Source organism: Musca domestica, unplaced genomic scaffold (genome assembly GCF_030504385.1).
Source record: "Musca domestica strain aabys unplaced genomic scaffold, Musca_domestica.polishedcontigs.V.1.1 29, whole genome shotgun sequence".
Lineage (NCBI taxonomy): Eukaryota > Metazoa > Arthropoda > Insecta > Diptera > Muscidae > Musca > Musca domestica.
Window position 1 is genome coordinate 2010402 of NW_026712296.1, and position 13113 is coordinate 2023514.

At 36.2% G+C, this 13113-nt stretch overlaps 1 protein-coding gene across 4 annotated transcripts in view; it reads left to right on the forward strand.

The window, feature by feature from the left end:
• Nucleotides 1-4517: 4517 nt before the first annotated feature.
• Nucleotides 4518-13113, forward strand: part of LOC101888424 (NAD(+) hydrolase sarm1) — a 177478-nt gene continuing 168882 nt past the window's right edge. The window contains exons 1-2 of one of the 4 annotated variants that reach the window (XM_059124473.1): nt 4518-5288; nt 7531-7655. In XM_059124473.1, the coding sequence (XP_058980456.1) occupies nt 4604-5288; nt 7531-7655 (810 nt within the window). In that variant the 5' untranslated portion in view covers nt 4518-4603. The remainder of the gene's footprint in view (nt 5289-7530; nt 7656-13113) is intronic. The other 3 variants (XM_059124474.1, XM_059124475.1, XM_059124477.1) reach the window with 3 other exon arrangements.

Below are 13113 nucleotides of genomic sequence, written 5' to 3' on the forward strand. Positions count from 1 at the left end.
CTGTCGCGGTGTAAGTTCTTGCACTGTATGGAACTTCAATGGCTTATCCCGAGCTCATTTTTCAATATTTGCCGAATGGAATATTGCGATATGTTCAGCTGACCAGCCATTTTTCGGCCTCTGCGACGCGGGTTTCGATCAAATCGCTTCTTTACTTTTCGAACCATTTCTGCTGATGTTGCTGTTTCCTTCCGTCCAATTCCGTGACGTCGGGCTACGCTACCAGTATCACGGTAACGGACGATACGAGACACAAAATATTTATTCAGATTTAAATGCTGGAGTGCTCTAACGATAGCCACTTGTTGTTTTCCAGCCTAATATAAAGAAATCTCTCAAATTCTCACCAAATGCTTGTAAAAATGCTTTTGTAAGCTATCAGTAGAATAATTTTAACAGCCTGGCTGTTAGAAATGACAGCTTTCTGAAGTTGGTTGGATATTTCCCCCAGAAAGGGTAAAAATTTTGAATGCCAATAAAGCTCGTAAAACGCGAAATTAACATACGATTCCTTTCGAATTCGGTACATTTCAATATTTCCACTATCACAAGACCTGATGTGAAGATGGTATGTATCGGCTCACTCCTTCTGGTACGCCCTTTGCAAAGAGTCAAAATTTGGAATAATCATAACTCTTATAAAATGCGAAATAAGCATCAGATTCTTTTCAAATTTCACACATCTCAATATTTTTAAAACACCAAGATCTGGTGTGAACAAGGAATATATCGGTCTACTGCATCTGGTACTTCCCCACAACAGGTCTAGATTTTATGGAGTGGTCCGATACTGTCAATTTTCGCACCTGGCGTGGTACTTTCAAAAATATTGATATTTTTAAATTTTGCACAAAATCGAATGACCCTTTCTCCTTATATTACGATGTACCAAAGTTGGAAAAAAAATCGGATACTACCTTCACGAGTTACCGATCCAAGTTTGGATCAAATCTGATGCTCCCTTCGAGAGTTATCGTGCGCACCAGCCAGCCAGACAGAAGGACGGACAACCCTAGATCAACTCTAAATGTCTTCAAAAAAATTTGGCCCAAAGAGACCTAGTTTCTAAACCCGTAATTTCGATGAGGCACGTTTTGGGCGTATCAAATAATATTATCCCTCTATAGCCAATAGCCATATGGTTGAGGTTATAATTAATATGGATCCTTGTTAGGGAGATATCAAAAGCATTTGATCGATATCCTTGATTTTTTTACCGCATATGTACAGACGATCTGTTACAAATATTAAATAATTCAGATATGATTGCCATTGAAATTTTGCAATAAAATATGAAATCATAAGTCGGAAGTGTTCCTAGAAACGACTCCCTTCACCATTACGACTGACGCCTTTTGAAGTTCCTTAAAAGGTTGTTAAACCCTCTCTCTTTCTCTCCGATGCATGAAATTGCTCATGTGGCCGCTGAATCGACCATTCATTCCGGCGACCCGGTGAGTGATTAAATAAATGGTCGTTCTGACATTTTTACAGTCGGCGGCATTATTATCATCCCGAACAAAATGATTGGCGATGTTTGTTGTTAAACGCAACAACATTACTGCCAAGTTCATTGCGGCGTTGAATAATGCGCTTCGAGCTAAAAAAAACTGACTATTCGGTTTGTTGGCATTTAATTTTACAACAACACGCGGCAATTTTCTTTTGTCTTCCAATTGGTTTATTGTTGTCGTTTTTTGTTATTATCGACGCAGATAAAACACAAATTAAAAAAACGTCAAGCTAACACACCTCACAAAAAAAAAAAACCGCCAAAATGAACGCAAGAAAATTCACCGAAATGCAACAGCATCTCGCCGCGTCTCGTCATTCATGGTCATTGCATTTTGGCCAGAGGAGCAGAAAAATAAAAAAAACGATGACAATGCTTAGCCGGTTTTGTTTCGACTGATGATTAAATCTTTTTGCCGTCAGTGAAGCGGCGGACATTGCTCGTGACCAAAAGTGGCCAAAACCAAAGCAATTGAATTGGGGTTTTTTCTTTGCCAATTGCCATATGGGGAATATTGGGTCACAATTGCATATCCAAGAAAAAAATAACAATTGTGAAGAAATGGGAACATAGTTTAGCCGGTGGGAAAGTTGCACCAAAATGATGTAATAACAGAAAATACATATTTCAAAATCCATTAATTGAATACCTACCACTGGAAAAAGGGATGCAAAAATTATCAAAGCATTTGTGGTTTCAAGCACAAATGGTCTAAATACTCTTCACAATTTAAATTTTAAAAGAAAAGGTGCAAATACAAAAGCTTTGAAGAAAAAAATTATATAAAATTATAAAAGATGACTTATATATTATCGACCACTTCCTTCAGGGAAGAAAATCGAACATATATTTCCAATTTTATGAAAATAATTGATTGTGGGAGAGGTTGATGGAAATATTGAGATTTACCAAGTCTGAATGAAATCGGATGTTAATTGCGTGTTTTATGAGCTTTTGAATTTTCAACATTTACCGGACCGGAGGCTTATTTCGGATTTTATGATCGTTTTGGTTAATTAAACTTTTGACTTTGGAATGGTCCGATCTCAACCATCTTTATATGAAATCTTGTGTTGATATAAAAATTAAGATGTACCAAGTCTGAATGGAATCGGATGTTAATTTTGCGTTTTATGAGGTTCTTGGATATTCAAAATATTGAACTTTCGTGGGATTAATAAACATATTGTGATGTGTGTAATTTGAAGAGAACCGGATGCCTATTTCGGATTTTATGGTCGTTTTTATTATTCAAAACTTTGACCCTTTGTGGGGGAGGTAACATAAGGGGTGGACCGATATATTCCATCTTCACATCGGACCTTGGGTTAGTAAAAATATTGTGCGTGTAATTTAAAGACAATCAGACACTTACGTCACATTTTATAACAGTTATAATTATTCAAAATTTTGACCCTTTGTGGGGAAGGTACTTGATGGAGTGAACCGATATTGTCCATTTTCGCATATGACATAGTTTGCACTGATGCAAATATTAGGATTTGCAAAGTTGGAGTAAAATCGTATTGTACTTTCTTTTTCTGTGCAGTAAATTATTTTATGTGGAAATTTTGACATTTTGTGGGGGAGGTACCAGTAGCAGTGGACCGATATTGCCCATATCCGAACTCGATTAAAATTTGATGACAATATTGCGTTGTACCAAATCGGATGCTCCCTTCGAGAGTTGTCGTGCTTACAAGCCAGACTGACAGACAGACGAACGGACGGATATCGCCAGATTGACTCCAGGTGTCTTGAAACCGATTTGGTCCAAAGAGACCTAGGGTCTAAAACCGTTATTTCGATGAGGCACGTTTTGGCCGTATCAAAAGCCATGTGGATACAGAGGGAATATACACATGGCTGAAGGTAAAAAATGCCGTCGAAAAATACCGCTCAAATGACGTGGAGACGTGGTCCTACATAAGAACGTTTTTGTCATAGGCTGTAGTACCGATTTTTAAACAATTCCAATGAATAATCTCTAAAATCATCAAATGAATTTAGGGAGGTACTGTTATATAGGGGCAATACGAAGACGAAGATAGGTTGTAATACCCACTATGAACTTTAAATACGAAATTTGAAACAATTCCGTTCTATTGGAGACTTTTAATACCATACGGGCTCTACGAAGGCGTGGACCTGCATAAGTAATTTTTTGTCAGAGGTTGTAGTATCAATGATCTTCTAATATGTTGTTGGAACTGATATGAGTATTTCGAGCAGGTACAAATGGAATGATGAAGTTAATATACCCTCCATAGTATGGTGTTGGGAATAAAAATCGAATGGTGTTTTGTAAGCAATTCCTTCTACATAGAATGTGCTTATATGCGTGGTCTACAATATTTATTTGTATTCGGATTCTAATAAATTTCTATAATTGTCTATAATTTCTAAAAAACTGACTTTCGCTCGGCGAAAATTTTTTAGTATTTTTTATGAAAATCATCAAAAATCAGAGTTTTCTTTGCCCAAAAATGACTGTGTGAAACTAATATTCATCATTAAAACTGCATCAAGATCTACACACTTACATAAGTAATGCAATATTTAAAAATATATTCCAAAAATATTTCTTTTCCATTAATTTTTTATATTTTATTTTTCATTTTTGTTACAGATACGACTTGAATGCTCAAATGGATATTTACATGACTGACCTATGTAAATCTGTTGCGCAATTTTACACAAACATGCCGCGTAGCAATGAACAACTATTGCATAAAATATAAGAACAACAGCAAAAAAACTAGCGCCACCTATGAATTTTTATTGAGATCTATCCGACTGGTAACAACAACAACAAACCTTCCCCCACACATGTACGTGACGAGAAAAACGTGTTTGCTAAATCACAGACAACCAAAATCAATAACAAAAACAAATATTTTTTGTTTGCTTCCAACAAATTAACCTAAGAGAATCTCTTAAAAACAATCGAAGAGAACCCACACGACAAGAGAGCACAACAAAATGAACTCTTCACATTTGATTAGCAATCCCCAGCTGGGTAATCATCATCAACATCATTATCTTCACAACCATTCGCAGCCACAACAACAGCAACCACACAACTCAAAAATGCCGGCTAGCAGCAACACAAACAATCAAACCCATAACTTTAATAATCATGAAACAGCAACAACGGCTCCCAGCCAACATCATACCGGCTCACACATGACTTCTCGTGGTCATACCCAATCAGTCTCAACATCAAACTCAAACCAAACAATGGGCCCTGGCTGCAATACAACCACAGCCAGCCCAACACCGCACACAACCAATGCCACACAACCGAATAAATTTGCGCCTGCACGTAGACTAGCTGCCCGACAAACTTTACGTTTGGCCATACCCAAACAACAGGGTGACCTGTCGTTCACAAATAATCAAGCTGGTGTGGGAGGGGGAATTTCACAATTTCGTCACTCCTCACCATCGCAACTGCCACCGGCTCCAATCTTAAAACGTAACACAACTCCACACATAATGTCATATACATCGTCCCCTTCGGGGTCCACCACCGCCACACCATCCCACATGCCACCGAAATCAGCCTCACCTCTGGAGTCAACGAATTTACCAAATGTCATGGATAATACCGGCTGTAGTGTGACCACGGCCACTCCATCCACCGCCAATAGTGCCAGTAGTGGACAATTTTTGAGGCCTCGAAATCCCAGCATAACTTTGAATTCAACGGATCTGTGCAACAACAACGATTTCTTTGCATTCGCCAAGGAAATGACGTCGCCAGCTGTAGGAGGTAAGTTGATTGTATCAATATCATTCACTAGCAGATAAGTGATGGAGACAATTTTGACTTTTTTTTGGCATAAAATTGACTGATTGCATTTAGAAAATATAATTTCTTAAGAGTATTCTTCCAAGCAATATCATAGATAACTAAAATATAATTCCGAATTAACAAATCGAAAACAAATCGACATATTACCGAAATTTTGCTATACAATTTTTATACCCTCAGCCATATGAGTAGAGAGGGTACATACCATTTGATACTACCAAAACGTGAATCATCGGAATAACGGTCTCTTTGGACCCAATCCTTTTCAGGACGTTTGGAATAGATATAGCGATGTCCGTCTGTCTGTCTTGCTGGCTACTGCGCACGACAACTTTCGAAGGGAGCATCCTTTTTGATCCAAACTTGGTACAACATTATATCAAATTTTAATTGAGTTCAGAGATGGGCAATATCGGTCCAGTCCCTCTGGTAACTCCCCCAGAAAATGTCAAAATTTTCAATAAAATATTTTACTGCATATAAAGGGAAGAATAATCCAATTTTGCTCCAACTTTACAAAACCTAATATTTGTATCAGTTTTAGGTCAGGTGCGAACATGGACAATAACGGTCCACTCCATCCAGTACCTCCCCCACAAAGGGTCAACATTTTAAATATTATTAACTCTTATAAAATGTGATGTAACAGTCCGTTTGTCTGTTTGTCAAATTACACACATCACAATATTTTTATTAACCCAAGGTCTGGTGTAAAGATGGAATATATCGGTCCACTCCTTCTGGTACCTCCCTCACAAAGGGGCAATATTTTTAATATCTATGAAGCTCATAAAATGCGAGATTAACATCCGATTTCATTTAGACCTGGCATATCTCAATATTTCCATCAACACAAGATCTGTTATATAGATAATAGAGATTGGACCATTCTTTCCAGTAACTATCCTCCCCTCCCCACAACATTTTGAATAACCTAATCGATAATAAAATCTGAAACAAGCATCCGGTTATCTACATATTTCACACATCCCATTATTTCTACTAACACAAGATATGCTGCGAGGAGGGGATATATCGGTCCATTCCTTCTGGTAACTTCCCTACAAAGAGTCAACTTTTCGAATATCCGTGAAGCTCATAAAACGCTCAATTACCATCCGATTTCATTATGACTGTATTTCATTCAGGGTACATTTTATTATTTCTATCAACACAAGTTCTGTTATAAAGATGGTAGAGATCGGACCATTTCTTCTGGTACCTCCCCCACATAGGGTTCAAGATTTTAAAAAACAAAACGTCCAAAGAAAGCGAAACAAGCATCCAACTCTCTTCGAATTTCACAGATGTGAACATTTTTGCTAACACAATATCTGTTGTGAAGATGACATATATCTGCGAACCCCGTCGAAACCGACTGATACCTTTTAACTTGTTGGGAGAAATATTTACATCAACCAAACTTGACAAGAATAGCTGAAGAAAATTCGGATCCTTTGTAGGGAATGAAACGATTTCTTCCTTCTTCACAGCAGATCTCATTTAAATTAAATTATTGAAATGTGTTCAATTTGAAGATAATCGGATGATTATTTCGCTTTTTATGAGCTTCAAGATTGTTCAATTTTTGACCCTAGTGGGGGTAGTGCCAGAAGGAGTGGTCGTCACATATTTTAAATTTATTTAACATTTTATAAGAGTTATAATGATTCCAAATGTTGACCCTTTGTGGGGGAGGTACTTGATGGAGTTGACCGATATCGTCAATTTTCACATTCACTAAGAAAAATATTGGGATTTGCAAAGGTAATTTGTTTTCTTTGAAAATGTTGACCTTTTGTGGGAGAGCTACCAGAAGGAGCGGTCCGATGTTGCTCATATCAGAACTCGACCTAAGTTTGACAATAATATTTCGATCTACCAAGTTTGGATCAAATTGGACGCTGCCTTCCAAATTTATCGTGCGCATCAACCAGACAGACAGGCGGATGGTCGGACGGACGGACAGCCCTAGATCAACTCCAAAGGTCCTGAAACGGATTTGGTCTAGGAGACACGTTTTGTTCGTACCAAGAGATATATACGGTCAGGAGCCATATGACTGAGGGTATAAAAAATAATTAGATTGTAAAATGCGTCTGAAACATTCGTAACATCTATCAAGTTTTCTGAACGGACCGACCGAACTTTATCCCAATTTTATAATCATTGCAATTTGTTGTATTTTTTTTATTTTCAGACCATTCACCCATATTTGCAGAAATCGCTTCATCCATATCACCATCGACAAGCTCTGCATCTCCCTCGAATCACTTAAATCGTCTGTTTAGCATGAGCCCCTCAACGCTGCGCAATTATGGAAATGTAAGTACAATCTTGTTATAGTATTGACGTATTTTATTCCATACTTCACAGTTTTGACAGCCTTTGTCGCAAAGAAGTGATCTAAGTAACATTTTCAATCGTTAAGTTAATCAATTTTCGTCAATTTTAAAATTTTTTACACTTCAAAAAATGCATCAATCAAAGCGTTAAGTATAAAAATAAAATAATTTTTTTTTGGCATAACTGGCCATCAAAAAATCTAAAATCAAGGTCGGCTTCAGTAGAATTTTGGTTCCTCTCCTCAAATAGTTGAAATTGCAAACTTAGATCGTCCATTTTTTTAAATATCTTTCAAAAAAACCCTGGCACGGTGCCCTTCGTTTGTAACTCATCGAAATAATAATTTTAGACCCAACAAAGTATATATATTTTCTTGATCAGCGTACAATTCTAAGACGGTTTAGTACTTTCCGACCGTCCGTCCATCTGTTTGTTGTAATCACGCTAGTGTCAAAACAAATAAAGATAGGAAACTAAAATTTTGAATAGATCAGTCTTTTGTCTGCAGGCAGATCAAGTTCGAAGATGGGTTATATCGGTCCATGATATCGTATAGCCCCCATATAACAGTACCCCCCGATATGACAGAAAATTGTATACACAGTTCCAGGTCTTCGTATAGGCCCCATATACAGGTTTCATATGCAAGTCCACGTCTTCATATAGATCCCAATATAATGGGTGTATTCGGTCTTTTATTTTTTTAACTTCGTTCCAAATGGTGGAGGATATTCAAAGTTCGTCCAGGCCGAACTTACTGCATTTTTTACTTTTTATAAATATCAAGGTCGCTGTCATAAATAATGGAGTTCAAAAATATTTTTTAAAACCAGAAATCGTAAATTTTTAAAAGTATTTTCCAGCTTGTTTAATGGTGTTTTTATATCCTACAATACTATGTGTTGGGGGTATTAAAAGTTTGATTGGACCAACAATTATGTAACACCTCGAAATATTGGTTTCCCACATAGGAAAGTATATATGGATCTTCCTATCTCGCTGAGCTGAGTTGATCTAGCTATGTATGTCCGTCCGACCGTCTGTCCATGTTAATTTGTAATCACTCTACAGGTCGCAATTATGGCCCGATTCTCACGAAATTTAAAATGTAGGTAGGACTAGGGCCAGAATAGAACCCTATTACTTTTGGAGATGATCGCATAATATTTAGGGACCAAAAACTGAAAAATTTAATGATTTTGCAGTTGCTCTACAGGAATTTAGCACGGGCTAGAGATTAGGGCTGAGCAGAAGCCTTCCAATTTTGCTGGTCATCGGGTAATATTTAGTGGGTGAAATAGTCCATACTATTTGTGTTAAATAAAAGTCAAATTTTAGATTAAACCGCGAATATTTGTATTCCCGGCGTAATCACAAATGGACGAACAGGTCAATTCTGACCGTTACGTAGATTCCGATAGTAAATATATCAGATATATATATAGCTAAATATATTCAATGTGTATATACAAAGGAAGGGGATGTTATCTTGAATGCTTATATCTCAAGAATGGCTGGACAGATTTTGACAAATGTTGTCAATTTAGAATGCCCTCCTAGCCGAAAAGAATAAAATATAAGGAATTCGCATAAAAAGATACCAATAATGGTGTTAATATAGATTTTGTAGTATTTTGTGACATTTTTTTTTATTTTTTCATATTTTTTATCGCATGCGATTTTTTCAATTTGATTTTTTAATATTGAAGTGTCTATTTTGTAATATTTTTTCACCTTACAACACAGGTTGGGGTTATTATATACAGATTACAATTACCGTCCGATCCTCACGAAAATTTTCACATTTTTAGACCCAGACGTCGGGTGGAATGGACCACTACTTTTTTGTGTAAAAAAATACCAACATTACTTACAGACGATATCCGAAAAAAGGCCAATTTCTGGCTTGATGCTGATTTCGTTGACGAATATAGCCAAATATCGTAGACAAGCAAATCATATAGATGAGTCTAAATTTGAAGATACAGAGGTGCTTCTTACTTTTGGAGATGATCGCAAAATATTTAGGGGTTCAAATGAATCAAAAACAGAAAAAAAATTTCTGATCACACAATTGAAGCCTATCGACACGCCTGAGAAGAGAGTAAAGGACAGGGGAGAATTGCATTATATGGATTACCTTTGCATTATATTTAGCTGTAAGATGGACCATAACAACTAACAACACGACGGAGTGCGTAAATATTTTGCAAATGTCCATGGTCAAAATGCTAAGGACAATATCTGGGCAGTACTCTGTATCATAATTTCAAAAGCAGAATCTTGCAAAATGGATTTGGACATAAGGGAGATTCTAACATATTGTAGTGTTGTAGGGTATCACATAGTCGGTCCCGCACGACTATAGCCTTTGCTTACTTGTTTTATGTATATATATTTTCAAATTTCCACGGTGAATAATATTGTGGATTTTAAAAAATATTTTTTCAAAGACCCCTGGCCTGAAATCGTGAATAATTTAACAGTAATTTTCATGGACCCCTTATTCAAAATTGTCGAATTTCCAAAAATGTTTTTCAAGAACCATTGGTCGACAATAGTAGATTATTTTGAAAAAAATTTCAGGGACCCTTTAAAAACATTCTTCATGAACCACTGACTAAAATTATTTTTTTTAATATTTTTCAAGTTCAAAGTACTGGGTTTAAAAAAAAAACAAGTAAGAAAGCGTTAAGTTCGGCCGGGCCGAACTTTAAACTCCCTCCACCATTTGGAACAAATGTAAAATTTTAAGAAAAATAAAATCCTCTAAAAATTATGTTAAAATCTTAAAAATAACGATATAGCCGTTATATTAAGGGCTATACGAAGACGTGGAACTGCATAGGCAACTTTTGTTATAAGCCATTACAATATTCAAGTACGAAGCTTGAAAAAAATACGGTGAATAATGTAACTAAAATCATCAAAATACCGAATATTGGGAGGTACCATTATATCGTACCTGTAGTACCTATTAGGAACTTTAAATACGAAATTTCAAACAATTTCGGTAAATATTGTATCTAAAATCGTCAAAAATTAGAATTTAAGAAGGTACTGATATAATGGGGCTATAGGAAAACCTGAACCTCTATAGACAATTTTCTGTCACTTTACCCATTACCAAATCTAAATACAACATTTGAAAGAACTCCGGTGAATAATGACACTAAAATCATCAAAATGCCGAATATTGGGAGATATCGTCATATGGAGGTTATACGAAGACGTGGGCCTGCATGCGCAATTTTCTGTTACAGTTTGTGGTACCCATTACGAACTCTAAATACGAAATTTGAAACACCTCCACTGAATAATGTCCCTAAAATCGTCAAAATATCGAATATCGGAGGGTACCGTTGTATGTGGGTTATACGATATCATGGAACTAAGACAATACTCTTCCAAGGGATAAAGTACTCAGAGAGAACTCCTTTTGTGGACTTTGAAAAAATTTGTCTACAATCATCAAAATTCCGAATATCGGGGGGTACCGTTATATGGGGGCTATACGATATCGTGGACCGATATAGCCTTGGCCTGCCAGCAGACCAAAGACTGATCTGTGCAAAATGTTAACTTCATATCTTTATTCGTTTTGACTCTAGCGTGATTGCAACACACGTTTATGCAGACCCGCGGACAAGGCTAAATCATATTAGAATTTTACGCTGATCAGGAATGTATATATATATATACGTTGTTATGTCTAAAATTATTATTTCGTTGGGTTACAAACAGAATGGCGAACATTATACACTTTCCATACTATGTATGGTTGAGGGTATAAAAAATTTTCTCACAAATCGTAAATTTTTACAAATATTTTCGAAGACTTTTTTTTTGATTTTGGAACATTTTGGAAATTTCCTTTCCAAAAAACATGTTTTTCTTTTCCAAGACTTAATGCAAAAAACCTTGGATTTAATCGGATATATGTTAACAATATTTTTAGATAGCATATCAAGACAATAGTTTCGAACTACCAATAATTATTAGTAGCAATTCACTACTCCTGTCTCATCAAAGCAAAGGTCATGACTTTTGCCATTTAACCAGACAGACGGTTCTCCTCATTTGAAAAACCATCTCCCCTCTCTCGTTATTAAATGAGTTCTGGCGGCAGCAAAAGAAAATTTAATAAATTAGAAACGAATAGAATTAGGATTAAAGTTATGATAAATGCTAAGCTGGTTGATTGTTCGGCATACAATCGGAGATAAAGAAGTTTTCGTTAGAAAAATACTTTTGGCGGTCATTTTGGTTGGTAGTCAAATTATATATACATTCAATACAGTTAACACCTTCGGAAAAGAGGGGGATATGGACGAAATCGAAAGAATAACATGCAAATAACTAATGATCATTAATGATTAAGAAACTATTCACAAAAAATATATATTCAAACAAATGATGTTTCATTTTTAACGTTGAAGATGATTATGACGATGAAATTAGGAGTTGGGGGAGGGGGAGGCAAGAAAGCACAATGGCCACATTAAAGCCAAAGCGTCAACTCAACACTGCCACCGGCTGAAACCATTGTGAAACAGTATTAGCTAAAATATGAAGAGACACTCCTTAACTTTCTTCCATTTACGGGTCGTCATTTGGTGTAGAACCATTTCAAAACATTCCTTGGCTTGCGGCTTGATTTTTGGCTTTGCGAAATTCTATTCAAATTCTGGCCAGTCAACAATGTTACTGGCTTCACCTTGCCTTTGGTTATTTCTCAATTTCTCTGAGCCATTTGCCTTGCTGCTGGCGATTCTCTCTTGTCACCAAATGAGCTACGGAATGGCATGGCCATTAACCAAGTTTTTAGAATTTATTTATGACCAAGTTGTGTGTGTGGAGACATTCAATGTGAAACTGAAGACCAAAGAACGCACCAACCCATCGAATTGAAATCTAATATGAAATCGAATATGAATCTACGCAAACTGGGTAAACAAGAAATCACAGATTTATGAATACTTCAGCCAACTAACTAACAATGTGTCCGATTGAGTTAGAAACAGTGTTTGGATTAGATAACAGTTGGGATATTTGTTATTTTGTTTTTAATTTTTTTATTTATTTCTCAAATAGGGCTAGTTTACAAATGATGTGAGATTATGAAAAGATAATTTTTCACATTAAATCTTTAGCAGTTATATAGCATACTTCCAGGCGATAAAGACTCTTTACATAGGGTCCACCAAATATTTACCTACACCACATAGTGGTGTGCATTTCTTTATAACATGAAGAAGGAAGCGAGATAGACCCATAGTTACTTTTGAGGATCTTCATAGAATCACTTTCTGTGTCGATTTATACAAGTCAGTCCGTCCGTCCATGTATTCTTGTAAACAAAATGCAGGTCGCTTTTATTATCCTATTGAGACGACATTTTCCAAACAATATTTGTTTGGCCCAAGGACGATCCCTA